At 40.5% G+C, this 21,912-nt stretch overlaps 1 protein-coding gene across 1 annotated transcript in view; it reads right to left on the bottom strand.

Annotated features, from left to right (window-relative positions):
- The window catches only part of MYO16 (myosin XVI), a 481,094-nt gene that overhangs the window by 308,377 nt on the left and 150,805 nt on the right, over window positions 1-21,912 (bottom strand). Inside the window, exon 10 of the mRNA XM_049099266.1 lies at window positions 4,832-4,982. Within this exon, the coding sequence (XP_048955223.1) occupies window positions 4,832-4,982 (151 nt within the window). The remainder of the gene's footprint in view (window positions 1-4,831; window positions 4,983-21,912) is intronic.

Raw genomic sequence — 21,912 nt, 5'->3', positions numbered from 1 at the left:
ACTCTCACTTTTTTTTTTAAGGTTTTATTTATATGAGAGAGAGAGAGAGAGATAGTGAAAGAGAGAATGAGGAAGGAGGAGAGGGAGAAGCAGGCTCCCCACTGAGCAGGGAGCCCGACATGGGACTCAATTCCAGGACCCTGAGATAGCTCATGACCTGAGCCAAAGGTGAATGCTTACTTGACTGAGCCATCCAGGCACCCCCAAAACAGACACATTCTTTATAAAGATTTCAAAAGCACTGGGTCACCTGCTAGCAAATGGAAAGAAAAAGAAAAATACACCTCTGAATATTTTATGTTCTAGCTGTAGGTTCGATAATGTCTACAGCCAAAGTCCACCAAGTGATTATACCACAAGGCAAAACAGAGACAGACAAGTACACAAAAAAGATTAACATCCTCTCTAAGACTGACCACTATGATTTCTATGAAGTTATATATTCCTATATATCTAGGTTAAAGGAAATATCTAGAATATAAACTAGATATAGTTTAGGATAGAAAGTCAGGAAGAACTTCAGAGAAACACTTGGAGAAACATTTCGAGACCCAAAGGGAACTAAAGTTTTGGAAATATTCTGACTTCCTGGATTCCTGGTCTCCACTTCTCAACACCACTTGGAGTACCATAACCTTTACCATTTTGTTTGTGACTTTTTCCTCTGGAAGATTAGCAGTATATGTGCAGAAACTGTACATCCACTGGGTGGCTCGGTGGCTGAGCATCTGCCTTTGGCTCAGGTCATGATCCCAGGGTCCTGGGGTCGAGTCCTGCATCAGGCTCGCCTCCCTCTGCCTATGTCTCTGCCTCTCTCTGTCTCTCATGAATAAATAAATAAAATCTTTAAAAAAAAAAGTCCAGTGGACACAAGAGATGGTCTCACAAGTGGGAGAAAAATGACAGTATCTTGAGGAAAGAACCAAATATTCATGAATAAAGAAGAAAGTGGAAGTCAGGAAAAAATAAGTGAGGTGACCGGGATGGTCCTATCAGGGAAAAGGGTGATATTCTGAGAAATACTAAATTTTCTAAAGCTTAAACTCATCATCATGCCCATACAGCATTTTAATTATTTTCCCCTGCTTTTTTAATTCTGTTAGACGTTTCTACAACAGATGGTAACACCTGTCAGGTCCTTTCACTGACTATTGCTTTGCTTGGCTGAGGAGTTACACTTTTGGGTACATGGGTCTGGGCGTGTCTGTGGACCACAGAAAGAGAATTCTTGCCAGTCTTCAAGAGTCCACGACCGCACATGCAGCCAGGAGATGCCAACCTGCCTCCCATCTATAGGACCACCACAGGTCAGCAGGACTCTGGAAGGATGCTCCTTGCAGTACCCCGGACACAGAGCTTGATCCAGAGTAAAAGATACACCTGTGATTCTCAGCAATGCACTGACAGTTCTGGAGCTCAGTCATTTTAAAACTTAATCTGTGTTGCCTGGGTGGCTCAGGCGGTTGGGTGTCTGACTCTTGGTTTCAGCTCAGGTCATGATCTCAGAGTCTGGAGATGGAGACCTGCACTGGGCTCTACGCTCAGTGGGGAGTCGGTTCACCCCTTCCCCAGGCCCCTCCCCCACTCACACACATGCACGTGTTCTCTCTCAAATGAATAAATAAACCTTAAAAAAAACTTAATTTGTAAATCGAGCTTAAGTAATGAAAAGGCATAATAATTTGCCCATAGTGGTATGTTGAGGATTAAGACAATGCAGGCGGATGCATGTTGAAGTGCTGAAATGTTAATATAAAGCATAAGTTTGCATCATTATTGTCTAAAGTCATCTACATTTCCATTGATAAAAATAAAGCACAGTGGATGTGTTGACCAGAATTACATCAAGAGCAGATAAATTCAGCCATTCCGGCAAAACCTAATGTATTGTCCATTTAAATAATTACAATAAAAACATTAAATGCATCTTACTGCATTTTTACTCTATTCTTGGTAAATGTGTTATAACTTTATAGCCCTCATTTCTGTCAGCTTCATAGCAACCCTGTGAGACCTATATCATGTACCCATTTCATAGATGAGGCTTCTGAGGTCAAGGAACCTCTGAGTCAGGCTTTCAGCAGTAAACCTGAACCAGAGCATCAGCCTTTTTCTGCACACCCATACTAACATGCTTGCATTCAGTGCAATAAAAACTGGACCTCAATTTCAAGTGTGAACTAAATTTAAATAAATACATTTACAAAGGAAGGAAATGGAGGAAGGGAAAGGAGGAAAAGAAGTCAGGCAGTTAGAGAATGAAAGAAGAGGGTAGGCAGAAGTGAGGGCAAGGCCAAATGGAAAGGAAATTAGAGGAAGAATGTCTTGCAAACTTTTAAGCAACTGAAGAAAAACTGTACCTTCTTGGGGATATTATGTGTTCATTTTAGGGATTATCAAAATCAAAAATGCTTAAGTCTTGAATATTCATTCACACAGTTAGCATTTGATAAAATCCACATTTTATAAAAATCTGGAAGGAGCGATACTGTGGTTTTTGTTTCAATTTTTAAAAAAATTCTACATGACATATTTCTCTTTAAGATGTTAATCAAAATGTTCTTGCTTTGACAAGCCTTTTCTAAACCTCTCCTATGAAACGTGAAAGTATAATCCAGTCAGTGGATAATGCCAATCTTCCTCTAGAGAGAATCACCTACCCACCTCACCACCAAGAACAGTGCCCACAGTGGGTGATGCGAGCGAATGTTCCATCCATAATATCAGAACACAATCCTGAAATAGCCACTCCCTCTTCAGGACCAAACAGAACGCGATTCCAATTGCTTTGAACGACTAGGATATAATTATAAATTATATAATTATAAAGAGCTTACATTAACATCAGAAAGGCTATTCTGTAAGGGTTGTACTTGACATCATGTTGTGAGTGTCCTCTCTTCAATTTTTATTTTTTTAAGATTTTATTCATTTTAGAGAGAGAGTATATATGTATGAACGGGGAGAGGAGCAAAGGAAGAAGGGTAGCAGATGCCCTGCTGAGCACAGAGCCAGATGATGAGCTCTATCTCAGGACTCGGAGATCATGACCTAAGCCAAAACCAAGAGTTGGATGCTTAACCAACTGATCCACCCAGGTGCCCCTAAGATCTTAATTTTTTTTAGAGCAGTTTCAGACTCACAGCAAAATTGAGAGGAAGGTGCAGGGATTTCCCACACACCCCTGTCCCCACTCATGCACAGCCTTCCCCACTACTCATACTCCCCACCAGAAGGATGACATTCATTACAGTTGAGCCTACATGGACATATTGCCGTCACCTCAAGTCCATGGTCTACATGAGGGCTCACTCTGGTACATTCTGTGGGTTTAGACACATGTGTAATGACATGTATGCATCACTATAAAATCAGACGAAGCCTGTTCAATGCCCTAAAAATCCTCTGTGCTTCACCTATTCATCCCTCCCCCCAACAGCTACAGGCAACCAGTGACCTTTTTACTGTCTCCGTAGTTTTGCCTTTACCAGAATGTCAAATACTAGAATCATACTGCATATATCCTTTTCAGATTGGCATCTTCCACTCAGTACTATGCATTTAAAGTTAGAGGAAACTCATGAGACTCTTAAGAAAATTAAGAAAGAACTGCCTTAAATCCTACCTAACATTCAATTTGCCTACTGCAAACAGAACTGCATTCCTCCAAATTCTTATGTGGAGGCTCTCAGTGTGACTCTGGAGATGGGGCCTTAAGGAGGTAATAAAGGTTAAAGGAGGTCATAGGGGTGGGGCCATGATCCCATAGGATTGACGTGCTTATAAAAAACACCAGGAAAAAAAAAAAAAAAAAAGGAAACACCAGAAAGTCCGTTCTTCTCTCTGTCTCTCTCCCTGTTTACCTACACTCCACCCCCCATGCAAGGACATGGGGAGAAAGCAGCCAGGAAGAGGACCTTCATCAGAAATATGACCAGCTGGCATCTTGATCTCATATTTCAAATCTCCAGAACTGTGAAAAAGAAACTTCTGTTGCCTAAGCCACTCAGCTTGTAGTATTTTGTTATGGCAGCATAAGCTGGCAAATACATCTACTTAAATTTAAAAGTATCTCAAGATGACAAAAAATTATAGTTTTTTAAGTAACAAAATAGTTATTTTGAAATAACAAAAATCAATGAAACTAACATTAAATCCTGAAAAGATGGTCTTAGAAAATCTAGGTAAAATGTCTTTAAAATATTCAAAATTAGTTACAGTGAAACCAAACATTTTCAAGAATTACTCTGACTTTTATAAAATTAGTCTGCCATTGATAAAACACGAAGCATATAAAAATCATTTATTTCTCTAGGGGAATACACTAATTTCTATAAGCCCAAGCTCATCAAAGTGATCTCCCATAACCTAGGCACTGGGGCACGTACAGATATACAGGAACACACACACAGTACACCACCACAGATACTTTTCATAAATGACTCCTAGTGATCGATTTTCCTCTCCTCTGGTTATGTAGAATGTTTGGATCTTTGAAGGAAACACAAAGCATACTCTACATAATAATCAAAATGATGACTAAAGACATGACTGGAAATACTCAAAAATTAGCATTCTGGGTAAGTTTACATTCCTGATGTATGAGTCAAGACATAAATAGAATTCAAATCCTTGTACAACACCAGAGCAGCTATGTTTGTTAATGGTCAGTGTAAGATCATAACAGTTTATAGTATGGGAATTTAAAAAAAATATTAACCTTTGCATTCATTAATTTTTCTTTGAAAGGACATTTGTGAGTGTTCGGTTTTGAAATGTTGGATTTTAAAGCATGACAGAATAAGTAAACATGCAGTAAAGGTGTCCTCACCTGCTCAGGTTTGGTGGAGCCATTCACAGTAGCATTTTCAAGGATGCTGTCTTGAGACTGTCGCTTGCATAGACCTTTTGTGGCATCTTTGAACATAATGTCTTTTTCCAACATACTGTCTTGCTTGGCAATTGGCAACACCAGGGGACTGCTACAGAAAATAATCAATACTATAATTAGTCTTCTGCTAACATCGCCGTATTAATCACACATGACCACAACAGGACGGCTCAGTTATAGAAAGTTGTTTTATTCAGATAAGAAACCATTTCTTGACACAGTAGGGGAAAAAAAAAACAATCAATGGGGAATCTGTGGACTTTTCTATTAGTTTTACATTTCATTCAGTTTCAACGTTAAAAGAAAAACATACTCCAATCCGAGAAGAAAATATTTAGAAATGTATATATGACTATAATAGACAAGTCAATATGTGATTTACAAGCTAAGGCAGAACCATGACCGAATTAAGCAAGATATTTACATGTGAAAGTGAATTGCAAACAAGTGAAGGCACAAATTATACAATTAATTAAAATATCGTTCATATACAACTTAAAATGTTATAGGATCATGGGCGATAGAGTTTCTAATTAAATAATAATAGTGAATTAGAGAGGAATGATGTGCTCAAGGATTGCAAGATTGCAAACAATAACTCATTACACTTCATTATAGCTCAAACTAGGCAAAAAAATAAAAGCTACTTCATTTTTTTGTTGTTCCATAGACATCATCGCCAAAAGAAAACCATTAATGCGTAATGTCCATAAAAAATAAGCACAGTCTAAATGTTTAATTTGTACTTTAACACTTTATTAGTAAGATTTAAAAATGCATTTCCCTAAATGTTACCAGATGAGCAGGAATACATATTTAATCAAGGGCAATACATAGAAACATAACCATTTCATGTATTCTACAATAGAACTTGTGATTCTAACTAATGCTTAAATGAACTTCTTGGTTTTAAAAAAATTCAGGTTTCTTGAGGTACTATTTACATGCTGTAAGATTCACTTTCTGGAGGTGTTCATGTACTTGTATACGTCGAATACATATATTTAGTTATAAATGGTTGAATAGATATATGTGTGTGTGTAACCCACGTCACCAGTGATATACAGGATTTTTATCACTCCCAACCATATCCTTGTGCCTGCTCTGTGGAACCCGTTGTCTCCCTCCACTAGCCTCCTGCCCTTTGCAACCACTGATAACTATTGCTTTCAGTACAGTTTTGCCTGTTCTTAAACGTCATATGAAAGGGATCACAAAAAAAAAAAAAAGGGATCACAGAGCATGGAGCTGTTTGTGTCTGACTTCATTTAATTAGTATAATGTTTTTTAGTTCATTCATGCTGCTATCTACACCAATGGTTTGATTTTTTTACTGCTGAGTGGTAGCTTACTGTAGAATGTACTATTCTTGGGCTCTCCATTCACCGAACATTTGGGTTTGGGTTGTTGTCAAGTGTGAATAAAGCTTCTGTACACATTTGTGTGCAGGTGTTTGGGCAGACACATGCTTTCATTTATCTTGGTGAAAAACCTAGAGGAAACTTCAAACTGTTGCCAAAGCGGTGTTCCCATCAGCATCATGTGGGCATTTCACTTGCTTTGTGTTCTTGCCAATACCTCTCTCTCTCTTCTTAAATCCATTCTCAGTAGGTATGTTAGTGGCTTCTCACTGTGGTTTCTATTTGCATTTTAATGTGCTTATTCAACATGAAAATCTCTACTCTGGTAAAATGTGAGTTCACATCCTTGTTGCCAGAATATTGTCTTTATATATTCTGGTTTCAAGTCGTCAGGTATATATGTGGCAAATATTTTGTCCCAGTCTGTGTCTTATTTTTTCACTTTCTTTACAGTGCATTTCAAAGAATATTTTTTTTTTACTCCTATGCCTTGGGCTTCTTGTATCTTATCTAAGAATTCATTTCCTAACCCAAGGTCAGAAATGTTTTCTCCTAGGTTTCATTCCAGAAACTTTATAGTTTAATATTTTATATTTGGGTCTATGATGAGTTGTGAGTGGTTTTTGTGTATGGTGCTCTCTACAAGTCGGGGTATATTGTTTTCATATGGCTGTCCAAATGTTCCAGCATCATTTTTGAAAGGAACATCTTTCTCCAGCCAATTATCTAGGATACCTTTTTTTTTAATAAATTAATTTTTTATTGGTGTTCAATTTACCAACATACAGAATAACACCCAGTACTCATCCCGTCAAGTGTCCCCCTCAGTGCCTGTCACCTACTCACCCCCACCCCCCGCCCTCCTCTCCTTCCACCACCCCTAGTTCGTTTCCCAGAGTTAGGGGTCTTTATGTTCTGTCTCCCTTTCTGATATTTCCCACATATTTCTTCTCCCTTCTCTTATATTCCCTTTCACTATTATTTATATTCCCCAAATGAATGAGAACATACACTGTTTGTCCTTCCCCGATTGACTTACTTCACTCAGCATAATACCCTCCAGTTCCATCCACCTTGAAGCAAATGGTGGGTATTTGTCGTTTCTAATGGCTGAGGAATATTCCATTGTATACATAAACCACATCTTCTTTATCCATTCATCTTTCGATGGACACCGAGGCTCCTTCCACAGTTTGGCTACTGTGACCATTGCTGCTAGAAACATCGGGGTGCAGGTGTCCCGGCGTTTCATTGCATCTGAATCTTTGGGTTAAACCTCCAACAGTGCAATTGCTGGGTCGTAGGGCAGATCTATTTTTAACTCTTTGAGGAACCTCCACACGGTTTTCCAGAGTGGCTGCACCAGTTCACATTCCCACCAACAGTGTAAGAGGGTTCCCCTTTCTCCACATCCTCTCCAACATTTGTGGTTTCCTGCCTTGTTAATTTTCCCCATTCTCACTGGTGTGGGGTGGTATCTCATTGTGGTTTTGATTTGTATTTCCCTGATGGCAAGTGATGCAGAGCATTTTCTCATGTGCTTGTTGGCCATGACTATGTCTTCCTCTGTGAGATTTCTCTTCATGTCTTTTGCCCATTTCATGATTGGATTGTTTGTTTCTTTGGTGTTGAGTTTAATAAGTTCTTTGTAGATCTTGGATACTACCTTTATCTGATACGTCTGTTAAGACTCAATTGACCAAATATGTGTGTGTCAGCGTTCGGATGTTCCTTTGTATTCCATTGATACAACAGTCTAGTCTTATACCAATATTACATTGTCTGATTAATGTACCTGCACAGTAAGAATTGAAATCAAATACTTTGACTCATCCAGCTTTGTTTTTTGTTTTTTTGTTTTTTGCTTTAGCTACTCGAGATCATTGGCACTTTCAAATAGTTTGTAAAATCTATTTGTGAATTTTTATAAACATGCCTGTTGGGACTTTGATTAGCTTTCTGCTCAACTGATAAATCAATTTGGGGAGAATTTACATATTTACAATGTTGAATGTTGTCATCTGTATGCACAATATATCTCCCCATTTATTTTGATCATTTATTTCTGTCCATATTTTTGTAACTTTTGGCATTAAGATCTTGCAAATAATGTGTTAGATTTATTCTGATGTTGTATGCCATTATAAATGAATTTTTTATTTCAACCTCCCGCCGCTGTATATAGAATGATTTGGTAGACTAACATTGATAGGGGAGGAAGGGAGTAATCTGAAGGACTTCCTTCAGTAACCACAAGGTTTCACTGCTTTACAGCCTGTCTCTGGGTCTTATGCTTCCCACTGTACCACAGAGTCTAGGAAAGTGTGGATAAAATAAAACTAGTGAATGGGCTACACTGGTGCCAGGAAAGGCCTGAGGAATAGCTAAAGAACATATTTATAGAAATGTGAAGTCAGTTTTACTTCTCTTGAGCTCTGGATGATGATGTTTTACTCAATGAGGAGACACTGAAGTACGTGAAGAGGCAGGGGTACAGGGGTACAGGGTGTCAAGAGGCAGCATGGTGAAGGAGACTGCAATGAGCATACATGTCCGTCAGAAAACCACACTTTGATGCCAGCTTTGCCACCTTGGGAAGGGAGGGGGCAAGATGGCGGAGGAGTAGGGTCCCCAAGACACCTGTCCCCACCAAATTTACCTGGATAACTTTCAAATCATCCTGAAAACCTATGAATTCGGCCTGAGATTTAAAGAGAGAACATCTGGAATGCTACAGTGGGAAGAGTTCACGCTTCTATCAAGGGAGGAAGACGGGGGGGTGGTGGGTGGTCGGAATAAAGAAACAAAAAGCATCATCCAAGGGGGAGGGGCCCCGCGAGGAGCCGGGCTAAGGCCGGGGGGAGTGTCCCCAGGACAGGGAAGCCTCGTGGGGAGAAGCAGGAGCTTCACCCATCTTCCCGGGCAGAAAGGGGCTCGCAGGGAGTTAGAGCAGGACCCCAGGAGGGCGGGGATGCCCTCGGGCTCCCTGGGACACTAACAGACACCTGCGCCCCGGGGAGAGCAGCTACACCCCGCGGCCGAGCTCCCTAAGGGCTGCAGCGCGCGCCCCGCGAGGCCCGGGAGCAGCTCGGAAGGGCTCGGGCGGCGGCTCCACGTAGGGGGCTGCGCAGCCAGGAGAGCGATTCCAGCAGCTCAGGCCCCGGAGCCCAGGGCCCGGGGACACAGCCCAGGATCCGGCCTCCCCCCAGGCCAGGGCCAGGCGGAGGCCGGGAGCGCACAGGACAGCGAGGACGCTCCTGCCTCCCGGCGCCCCGAGCTGTGCAGATCGCGGCCCCGGCCCCGGAGCATCCAGGCCCCTGCGGACTGGGAGCTGCGGGAGTTACTGCGGAGCTGACTCCAGGGCTGGGGAGCTGGCCGCCGCCCCTGTGGTTGTTCCTCCTGGGGCCTCACAGGATAAACAACCCCCACTGAGCCTCACAGTGGCCTCACTGGATAAACAGGATAAACAACTTTTTTTTTTTAATTATTTATTTATTTATGATAGTCACAGAGAGAGAGAGAGAGAGAGAGGCAGAGACCTAGGCAGAGAGAGAAGCAGGCTCCATGCACCGGGAGCACGACGTGGGATTCGATCCCGGGTCTCCAGGATCGCGCCCCGGGCCAAAGGCAGGCGCTAAACCGCTGCGCCACCCAGGGATCCCAGGATAAACAACTTTCACAGAGCAGTGCACCAGGCAGGGGGCTGGGCAGCTCCCCCAGGTGCACACACCTGAGAATCAGCACAGCAGGCCCCTCCCCCAGAAGACCAGCTGGAAGGACGGGGGAAGAGCAAGTCATTGACTAAACAGCACTGGAAAGTTCCAGGGGAAGTCGAGGTATTTACAGTATATAGAATCAGAGGATATCCCCCTTGTTTTTTGTTTTCTGTTTGCTTTCCCCCACCCTTTTTTCTTTTTTTTTCTTTTTTCTTTTTTTCTTTTTTCTCTTCTTTTTCTCCTTTTTCCAGTACAACTTGTTTTTGGCCACTCTGCACTGAGCAAAATGACTAGAAGGAAAAGCTCACCTCAAAAGAAAGAATCAGAAACAGTCCTTTCTCCCACAGAGTTACAAAATTTGGATGACAATTCGATGTCAGAGAGCCAATTCAGAAGCACAATTATAAAGCTACTGGTGGCTCTAGAAAAAACCATAAAGGACTCAAGAGACTTCATGACTGCAGAATTTAGATCTAATGAGGCCGAAATTAAAAATCAATTAAATGAGATGCAATCCAAACTAGAGGTCCTAATGACGAGGGTTAACGAGGTAGAAGAACGAGTGAATGATGTAGAAGACAAGTTGATGGCAAAGAGGGAAACTGAGGAAAAAAGAGAAAAACAATTAAAAGATCATGAGGATAGGATAAGGGAAATAAATGACAGCCTCAGAAGGAAAAATCTACATTTAATTGGGGTTCCCAAGGATGCCGAAAAGGACAGAGGTCCAGAATATGTATTTGAACAAATCATAGCTGAAAAATTTCCTAACCTGGGAAGGGAAACAGGCATTCAGGTCCAGGAAATAGAGAGATCCCCCCCTAAAATCAATAAAAACCACTCAACACCTTGACATTTAATAGTGAAACTTGCAAATTCCAAAGATAAAGAGAAGATCCTTAAAGCAGCAAGAGACAAAAAATCTCTTTTATGGGGAGAAATATTAGATTAACAGCAGACCTCTCCACAGAGACCTGGCAGGCCAGAAAGGGCTGGCAGGATATATTCAGGATCCTAAATGAGAAGAACATGCAGCCAAGAATACTTTATCCAGTAAGGCTCTCATTCAGAATAGAAGGAGAGATAAAGAGCTTCCAGCTTTGCCACCTTGGCCAAGTGAGAGAAGCACTCTCTAAAACCAATCTGTAAAAAAGGCCCACAGGGAGGGATTTCTACCATGATGTGCATAAAAGGCATAGCACAGTGACCACAGTAATAAGCAGGCAATTTAAGTAGTTGTTATGTTTGTGCCCCACACTGCGAAGCATCAAGAATTTTGCTCTATTTACAAACTAACAAGTTAGCCTGTTACTATTTCATGGATAGGTGCAGAAGACAAGGGATTCCTGGATCTGAGATGGAGCACCTCATTACTCATGCCACACATAGTATCCAAGGGTTCATGTTTGACTGTGTTCCATGGTGGGTAGGAGGGGCCAACACGGGCAGACCTACATGGACATCTACACATGCAGTTGTATTGTGTTGGAGGAGAGAGACCTGGTCAGGAGTCAATTATTTTGGGGAGCTAGCAGCAGATAAGCCAGTGCTCCTCTCCTGGAGTTTGTTCAGTGGTCTCCTTGAGCTATCTGATGGCCTGTGTGACTAACTACATATGCCTTGTGGTCTAACACACTGAGCAACAATCCAGAGGGCGCCCAAGGCCCATGGCAGACTGTCTTTCCCAATAACATAGTTATTAATTTTAAAAATTCACTATAAAATGAGAATGCCTTAATGCTTATAAAAATTTCATATCCAGGGCTTGAACACCATTGAGTGATAAGGCATTCATAACTTCAAAGAGGCCTTATTTCTTCTATGAGCAACTGTGAAATAATGCCTGCTGCTCCAACTTGTATTCACCATTCCTTGGAGCTCCCAAGGTGTGTCCTATGCTTCTCTGACATGAGAACCCTTCAAATATTTGAATACCATTGCAGTTGCCCTATATTTTCTATAATCTGAGTGGACCACCTATAAAACATTGTAATTATTATATAGAATTTAAGGCATGATAATCTCCATTCTAAGTACTCTCTATATATTAATTCTATACATATTAACTTATATTACCAGCACTATAAGGAATATGTACTTTTTTGCCTGTTTTATAGATGAGCACACTGGGGAGACAAAGACTAGAAGAACTGGCTGTGGACACAGTGAGGCAGGAGTGGAGGTGCCCCTTGAGATGCAGAGCTTGTGTTCTTAACCATGGGTCACACTGCCTGCCTCCAGAATCCACCCTCACGCCTACTGAAATATTTCTTTACTTATCTATCCTTGTATATCAATCACCAGTTTTTTTTCTGCTTTGTCAGGAAGTCTTAAAGAAAAATTAAAGAGAGATTCTGCATATACTATATCAGGTGTTTGGGTGTAAAGCAATGAAGAAAGCAGTGACGTGACTAGTCAGGTAGAAATTACATAAAATCACCAATTATAAAGGGTTTCTAAAAGGAAAAAAACAGTGAGTTTACTAAAATAGCTAAAATACTCCTTTCCTATCTCAAATCTAATCACAGGGTTAATAGCAGGTTCTATTTTATTTCCAACCCAGAGGTGCACTTGGAAAGAAGATTGATCCAGGAAAACAGCGACCTCATCCTAAATCAGGTTTTGTTTTATTTTAAGAGTGGGGAGACAGAGAGGGTGAGGAGGGGCAGAGGGAGAGGGAGCGAGAATCTTAGGCAGGCTACACACCCAGCAGGAAGCCCAATGTGGGGCTTGATCTCAAGACTCTGAGACCATGACCTAAGCCAAAATCAAGAGTCAGATACTTAACTGACAGAGCCACTCAGGCACCCCTAAGTCAGTTTTTACCTCAAGTTGGCAACCACTCGACCTTATAAGCCTTCGACGTCTCTGGGCCACATTTCACCTTTGGAAATGCAGGGGTTAGGTGAGACAGTATCTAAGCGTATGCCAAGCCCTACAGGTCGATGATGCTACTACATAGAAGAAGTTCACACACTTTCTCACCTACATCTTTAAAAATCACTTACACACTCAGTAAGATAATATATAATATCATAAATCTATTACTAACAATAATTGTAACTAGTTAAAAATACTCTTATTCATATAAGAAAAATGATTTTAAGTAATGTAACTGAATCAAATGGCAACATATTTGTCCTACACATACTTTTTATAAGAAAATACAAAACAGATACCTTGGCTGATGGCATGTGAAAATGTTTTAAAGGTCTATGGGACAACTGTTCTTTAGATTTCTTTCCCACTTTTGAAATGAAATACATTGCATTCATAATCACTGCGGTTAACAGCATTCATATAAGATAACTTCTATGTAAATTTTCACCAATTATCCACTTGTATCCTATGAATATGTATTAAAATGCTATTTTTTCTACAAAAGGCAATACTTTTTAAGTAACCATTGCTCTTTTTTTCAGTACTCCTTAAGTGTTTATCAACCATAACAAAATATTTATTATATGAGATTTTTTAAAAAATAAGATGCAGTTATATAAAGAGAATAAGAACTCAATAAAGAGGGATGACTGGGTGGCTCAGTGGTTGAGCGTCTGCCTTCATTCCTCTCAGGGCGTGATTCCGGAGTCCTTGGATGGATTCCCACATTGGGCTCCCTTCAGGGAGCCTGCTTCTCCCTCTGCCTATGTCTCTGCCTCTCTCTTTGTGTCTCTCATGAATAAAAAAAGAGAGAATTCGATAAAGAAAAAGAAACATATAAAGGATAAGAAGAAATAAACCAAATTAAGAGTAGTTTCATAAAAAACATGGACTACTGATGACGATGGATTTCACAGACCCCTCACCTTAGCTCAACTTTGGACAGGCTCCTCCCTAACTCTAGACTGTTAGCGCTAGAGTGCTTATTTTAGAGAACTTTCCATTGTAAATTCTTTCTTTATCCTTCTGAGATGTAAATATTCTACAATCCTTTTTTTTAAAGATTTTATTTATTCATGAGACACACACACACACACAGAGAGAGAGAGAGAGAGAGAGAGAGAGGCAGAGACATAGGCAGAGGGAGAAGCAGGCTCCAAGCAGGGAGCCTGACGTGGGACTTGATCCCGGGTCTCCAGGATCAGGCTCTGGGCTGAAGGCGGCGCTAAACTGCTAAGCCATCTGGGCTGCCCAATATTCTACAATCCTGCAATGTCCTTCTCAAGGACCTGAGAGCCATTCTGTTGGAATGTAACCATCAGGATTGACAGAAGGAGCCCCAGTCTCCTGGTCTCTGTGGGAAGAAAGGAGCCTCATTTCCTTAAGCACCAGCTAGCAAACTATGGATGGCCTCCTCACTAGGATCAGCCTTCCTGCTAACATCTCCCCAGGCTTTTCCACAAGCTCATCCCAGCATTTAAAAGCTCCCTGGCCTTTTGTATCCAGAGTTAAGTTTGCTCTTTCTCCCCCATTGCAATAGTCTTGAATAAAGTCTTCGTTTCATCTTTAATTTCTCTGGTATAACTTTTCTTGGACATGAGTGAGTTTTTTCATGCTTCTATATGTTTTTCTGCATTTTCCAAATTTTCCTCCATGAGAAAATTTTATTTTGATTATATAAAAAAGTATTAGGAATACAAATTCATCAATGAAAAAGAATAAAAATAGGATTGAAAAAGTATATTTTCTAAAAAAAAAAAAAAAAGGCTTTGGTAAAGCAAATTCCACAATCATAAAGAAAATGAAAAGCAACCATCCAAGGACAGTTTAGGTAAAACTGGGGATAGACTGCTTTAACTTGACCGTGGATAAAACTGCATGGGACTATACCAGCAGGCAATCAATTTGTGAACTCTACTGGATTTATTCAAGATGTACTTTTTCTATAAACATAAAAGGCATTTCATGCAGAGAAAATATTCCTGTAGGAACTGAGATTTTATTTCTGAAAATGGAAACAGGAATGTAATAAAATATAACTATCAAAAGTGACAATTATTGCCCAGTATGACTATGGCAATTTTAGAAAACTATAGAAAACAAGCAAAATTGACTATATTGGGATATATTAAGCCAACAAAGAAAAAACTCTCATTGATTCAAATGGGAAGAATGGCATATGTGACCCAGTTATTTTGGTGGTAAAGTAATGTACTGAATAGATAGTTCTCAATTTTAACCCTAAGAACACAGCTACATAAATTATTTACTATAGGGAATTTGGGCTTTTCTGAATCTAAAAAATAATGATCCAAAGTTTAATTTTGAAAGAAATAGTTCTTGGAGAGCTTTGAGTTAATTAATATCTTCCCCCCCCTCAAAAAATGACTTTAGTTTTTAAAGTAAAAAAAAAAAAAAAAAAAAAAATTAAAAAAAACTTTGGTAAAATATTACTTGTGTTTAAAAAACAAAAATGTCAGGTGCCTGGGTAGCTCAGTAGGTTAAGCCTCTGACTCTTGATCTCTACTCAGGTCTTGATCTCAGGGTCATGAGTTCAAGCCCCACACTGGGCTCCATCTTAGGCACAAAGCCTACTTTAAAAAAAAAAGTCAATGTGTCTCTCTTATGGTTAAGCGGGAAATGACACTATTTTAAGACATTCTATATTTATCTAGTAGTTCTCAACAGGTATTTGCAAAGAAATCTTAAAAATCTAACTTAAAATGAGTTGAATGTAGCAACTCTGTGAATATGTCATGTTATACTGTGAAAAGTGACTGTCTAGCATAATTTATTTTTCTGAATAGGTATCTGATGAATTTATGTGAAACATTACCATCATTCATTTGAGTAAATAATAATCTGCATTTCAGACATTTTTAGTAAGTCAATTTGATAGGATTTGGTAAAACTTACTTATCAGAGCAAGCAGGAGAACATATGCACATGTGTGCACACAGTGTGTGCAAAGTGAATGTGTACACTCTCAGCATATAATATAAAAAGAGAAGAAAATGGTGGTAAGTGGAATATGCTGCTTTGAAAGGTAGTGAGTTCCCATCTCTGGAGCAGCTTCAACTGTAGGAAAAGAAAATGAATAGAAATGGAAACATCTCCCTCTACCTTCACCCTCTCTCTACCTTCACCTTAACCCAAGTTTAATTTTCAACCAACTTGGGAAGACCAACTAGTTATCCAACCATGTTTGAGGGATAGCATAAATGGTTTAAAATTGGAAATCAGATTAAATAATTCTCAAGGTCTCATTATGTCCCTGTATTGTGTGACATTTCTCTCTGTCCTTCTCTGGACCACAGAATCCATTTTTACCTGCAAATTCACATGGAAGTGATTGACGGCTTTATCAAGACTTTGTAATACAAAGCTTCCAAAGACTCTGAAGAATCAAGGGCTTGGAGTCTGGTCTGACTTTATCTTGGGTGATGTTATTTTACTGAAAATGGTCACTGAAGCTTGTGCTGATTTTGAAAATGTTCAGGTCATTCAAGGTCAGTAGTAAATGTAGAAGAACAATTGCCTCACAGGAATAACCAGAGATGTGGTGTTCAACCATCAGGAGCAAGGAAATTAATGCCTATAGCACAATTGTCCCTACAGGTCTAAGAGTAAAAATGCACTTTTCAGTATTGCTTATCCAAGCGTCCTGGCAGAAATTACTAGGAGGCATTTCTATAAAGAAAGCCCCCAGGTACGATGTTGAGGCATGGGTCAAAGGCTATGTCCCTCATTTGCAACTCCATTTTTTTTATATAGATTTGTATGCCAAGACAGTGCACACCATGAGTCTAGGAAGACACTCAAGACAATCTTCCGGAGCCTGTTCCCACCTTAGGTTGGGGAGCATGAACAAAGAATGCAAAGACTGTGGTTCTAATCGCAGCTACTAACCCACTATCCCCATAAGTCTGTCACACCTCCCAGTTTCTGTTTTTCCATAAAACGAAGCTAGATAATTACGTCATTTCACCCTAAGTCATGGAATTTAAATGAAGATCAATGGAAATGATTACTGAAATTTCACTGATATGCAAATCGTGTTTATTCTCATTGAGCAACAAAGGCCATAGTAGAAATCCTTGTGTAGCCACAGCTGCCTTGCTTCTAAATAAATGCACATGGGGCTTGTTTCAAAAAATGTAAGGCTTTCCATATCGTCTATTCCCAGACTGTTGTGAGTCTCAGGTTTTACTGAGATCAAGAACACATTGCATACTCATACTCTGCCTCTTACAAAGCCCCACAGGTTATTTCTCCTTATTGATGGCCACTTGGCCTATGCGCCTTGGGACCCACCTACGTCCAGCACCTGTCCTTGTATCCCCAGCCCTGCTCAGTTCTGCCTCATTCCAGACTTTTCCCAGTCACATCTTGTCTCCATCCCCAATGCCACATGACTCAAGCCCTGGAGAGCCAGCCCCAGGCAACCTAATCAAAGGATGCTCCCCCTCAAAACTGGTCTTCTCTGGGATTGGATTTTTCTTTCCAGTTGCTTAGAAAATAAGGTTGTCTCTGTATGGTCAGTTTGAAAACACCAAATGAAAGCTTAATTCTATTGTCTTAGCTTATAGCTAGAAGGTTTTTATTCTTTAGATGATTATGCTGACAGTTCACAGATTAATGAAAAACATCTGCTTTTCTTTTTGTCATTTCTCAAGCACTTATGTAGTATCACAGTGAGCCAGATAGTGCTCTAAGTGTTTCAGAAATATTAAGTCACTGAGTCATCAAGAATAACCACATCTTACCACCATCATTGTCACCCTGTGGTGTACCACAGCACAGTTCTGACCCTGACTACCTATAGCACGGACCCCGCAAGTTCAGGGCAGGGTTGCCACCCCCCACCCACTTCAGACACAGCCACAAGTTTGGGAGTCTCCATGCTCACTCACACTTCTGACCAACTAGCTATCAGTTCTGGGGCTCCCACATCTCCCTCAGATTTGATAATTCTCTAGAACAACTCACAGAGCTCAGGAATGGACTATACTTATTATGACAGCTTTCTTAGGGAGGGTCCGAATCGGGGTCAAACATACACACAGACACTCAAGGTGAGGTGTGGGAATCAGGGCACATCACCCTCCAGGTATGCAGAGGTGTTCACCAACCTCTGTTGGCACAGTCTTCCTTGAGGTTTGGTTTCTAAGCATGATGGACTCCATCACTGAACTCGGCTTCCTGTCCTCCTCCCCTCCTAGAGGCCGGGCTGCTCACAGCTCAGTCATTTAATCACAACATTGGATTTTCTGCCATGACCAGCCCCCACCCTGGGGCACCTTGTTAACATAAATTCAAGTGAGATCCCAGGGATCTTGGGATCCCCCACAACAGAGGCAGTCCTATGGCAAGGATTGAGCATCTCCCTTCCCAGGAAGCAAGGAGAAAGGACCGAATAAATGCTTTACAGCACCCACATTTTACACTTGAGGGGACATGTGGCAAAGACTTTGCTAAATTGCCTAAGTCACAGAGCCAGCAGGTGCAAAGCCAGCACCCAAACCAGGATGTGTGGCTCTGGGGTCTCTGTCCATAGTGACTACAGTATGTGGCCTCACAGGTCGCTTCTGGGAGTCATGTAGACATTCAGAACAAGACCAAGGGTTTGATGAATAATATGATGGAAAGATGGGAAATAATGGCTCCATGTTGTTCCATTTGACTTGAGCTTTTAGCTTAAAAGTGGAACAGCGGTCAACTAGATTGCAAGGAGCCTTCATGGTTCTCATTTCTGTAGAAAGGAAATGTTTTCCTAATAACAGACTGTCTTCTTAGGTTGTGATACACTTATGCTAAACTGGCACTATTCTGCACCTAAAGCTGACTGGCTATAACAGGGAAACTCAAGTCAGCAATCTCCTCTTTCAAGCCAAATTAGAAGTTTTCAAATTGCAAATAAAAATGACCACCTCACTGAAACAATATGAGAGTGGGTACGTGTGACATGAGTCAAGTTACTTAAGTTCTGACTCTCAGACAGGGATGTATAACATAGGGATAGAACCCAAAGTATTTGTGTTACCTCTGGAACTCATACTGTATGTTAACTAAATTAGATTTAAATAAATATTTTTTAAAAAGCATTTGTGTTGTATGTGTCAATATGTTTAAACTTAAAAACTTATAAAGATAAAAAATGTCATGAGAATAAAAGATTCAGCACACAGAATATGGTGGATGATACCATAATGGTGTTGTAAGGCGACGCATGGAAACTACACTTGCGGTGAGCACAGCATATAGGATGTTGAATCACTGTGTTGTACACCAGGAACTAATGTAACATTGTATGTCAATGATACCCAAATTTTAAAAATTCACAACAACAACCACAAAATGAAAGAAAGAGCGTACTTGTGTTGTTCTGCAGATTAAATGCGATGATCCATGTAAACACTCTGCACAAGTCCTGATGTCCGGTCACGACACAAGACCCATGAATCAGTGAACCCCCACAACTGTTCAGTGAGCAACTCCTCCCCACCAGGTACTATGCAGAATTGCTGCAGATTCAACCAGGACCCCGTGAAAAAGAGTATTCGAACAAAACGTTGGGACATATCAGACTTTTCAGTGATGACAGACCCTAGGAGTGCATGTCCATGTTGAAACACCACAGGGCACATTCTGTCAAAGCTGTCTCATCAATGGTAGTCACTGTACACTCGACCCTGAGGTCTACGTCAGGACACGAAAAACTGCACAGAGAGGAAGCAAGAAGGCAAGAAAGAACAGATGGGGGGACAGCGGTCAAGTATGACAAGAGTTGCTGCAAATTTGAAGCAGAGAGGGGAAGCCTCAAAGCTTCACAGACAGGGAAGGTAGTAGCTGAGAGGACTCTGGTTAAATCTAATCTGCTCATTTTGAGACACAAACTTGAAAGTGAGGCAACAGACACCTTAATAATGCTCATGTAATAGAAGATATCTTAGGAACATGGAATATGGGGTGCCTGGGTGGCTCAGTCCATTAAGCATTTGACTATTGGTTTCAGCTGAGGTTGTGATATTGAGGTTTTGGGATCGAGACCCGTGTCCAGCTTTGCACTCAGCCCTTGGTCTGCTTTGGATTTTCTCTCTCCTCTCCCCCACCCCTTCCCACTTGGGCTCTCTCTCTCTCTGTCAAATACATAAATAAAATATATTTTTAAGAAACATGGAATATGGAACAATTCAATAATATAGGAATTTCCTCTTGATTAAAGAAAGGGTTGCTGCTCACAGTGGGCCATAGCATGAGTGACGTGCTTATTCTAACTAACTCGTGTGTAATCTAGCACACAAATCCTTACAGGACAAGTCGTAGGAGTTGATATTGGAAAGGGAATTTGACTTGTATGCTGAGGTATCAGAAACTATTCAATTATTTCTTAAAATTTTAGTAAAATATATCTTAGGATAATGTGAAAGGAGTGAGTTATTCTAGCAAGAAAGAGGAAGTTGGATTTAACACTGAAATTGGCAATGATAATTCCGATGTGGTAATGCAAGTTAAGTCCTCAGGATGAGGGCTGCCTATTGACGGTGGGCAGAGCCTTTCTGAAGAAAAACATCAGACTATATGGAGAAGAAGGGAAGGCCATTAAGTTTTTTCCAATCTCACATCTCTTATAATAGTTTGCACTATTCTTTCTTGGGCAAAGTAATGAGCTGAAAGGAGCAGTGAGCTTCTTGTTACGCTTCTCCCACCTGAAGAAAAACCAACCAATGTGGCAACTCCTGCTTGCTCTTTCCCCTTCTCCCTGGAGTTTTATTTTGTTCTAATTCCTTCTTCACCCCCCCTAAAGCTGAGGAACTTCTAGAAACAGCTGAAGAGCGGGCTTCACATTGAAAAATTCAGATTATCAAAGCATTCGAGAAGGCACTGGGTTTAAATGAGGGCAACCTGGATTTTCACAGAATAGCATTTATTTTAATGGAGGGAACAAATAGAAACAGTTTGGGGGAAACTCAGCCCTACTGAGGTGACGAGAGAGACAGGACCAAACCCTCTGGAACACCAGGGCTGAACCACTGGCTGCAACAACTGGTGTGTGAAGAAATCCTGTTTGTAAATCATGCACAAGAGATCTGAGGAAGAAATACATTTGTGTTTTCTGTTAGTCAAGCCAGTGCTCAGATTCATTTCATCTATGTTCTCTATCAAAAGAATAGCATGTTAGGGGTGCCGGGGTGTCTCAGTCAGCTGAGCGTCTGTTTATTTATTTATCATTTGATTCTTGGTTTTAGTTCAAGTCCTGATCTCAGGGTCCTGAGATCGAGTCCTGCCTCAGGCTCTCTGCTCATCAAGGAATCTGCTTGAGATGATCCCCCTCTCCCTCTCCCACCCCCTCCCTGCTCTCTTGTGCTCTCTCCACCTTCTCTCAAACAGATAAATAAATATTTTTTAAAAAAAGAGTGGCATGTGAAAAATCTCCTACATGTTTCCATAAGTTTGTTGTCCAAACCAATCACCATTGTGGTATCAGATACACTCAAAGAAAGAAGTGCTCTTTTTTTTTTCTTAACAATACACACATTTACCAGCTTTAGAAAAAAATTTTGACCGTTACAATGTTTATGAGTTTGTTTATGGAGAAAATTGAGTGTCCATATTTGTCCTCCTGCTACAAAAGCACAGTTCAGAAGAGCAATTATACAGAGTATAATTTCTGCACTGTACCTCCTTGTTATTTTATCTTGTGTCCTCCTTCATATTTACTTTATAACACTCTAAGGACAATGAAAAACAGAAAGTCTATCAAAATTATAAATTATAAAACACATTTGACAAATGTACTTAGTTGTTAACTTTGAACTAGCCCCGTCTACGTGCAATTTTTTTCAGAGTTAAAAAATAGTTAAAAATATGATTCGGTTGTTCTTTGATTAAATTTCCTTTTTTAAAAAAGATTTTATTTACTTATTAGAGAGAGAGAGAGCACAAGTGGATGGAAGGAACAGAGGGAGAAGCCAACTCCCCACAGAGCAGGGAGCTTGATGTGGGACTCGATCCCAGGACCCTGGGATCATGACCTGAGCCAAAGGCAGATGCTTAACTGACT

This window comes from Canis lupus, chromosome 22, assembly GCF_003254725.2.
Source record: "Canis lupus dingo isolate Sandy chromosome 22, ASM325472v2, whole genome shotgun sequence".
NCBI classification, from domain to species: Eukaryota; Metazoa; Chordata; class Mammalia; order Carnivora; family Canidae; genus Canis; species Canis lupus.
This window is presented reverse-complemented; position numbering and strand designations above follow the sequence as displayed.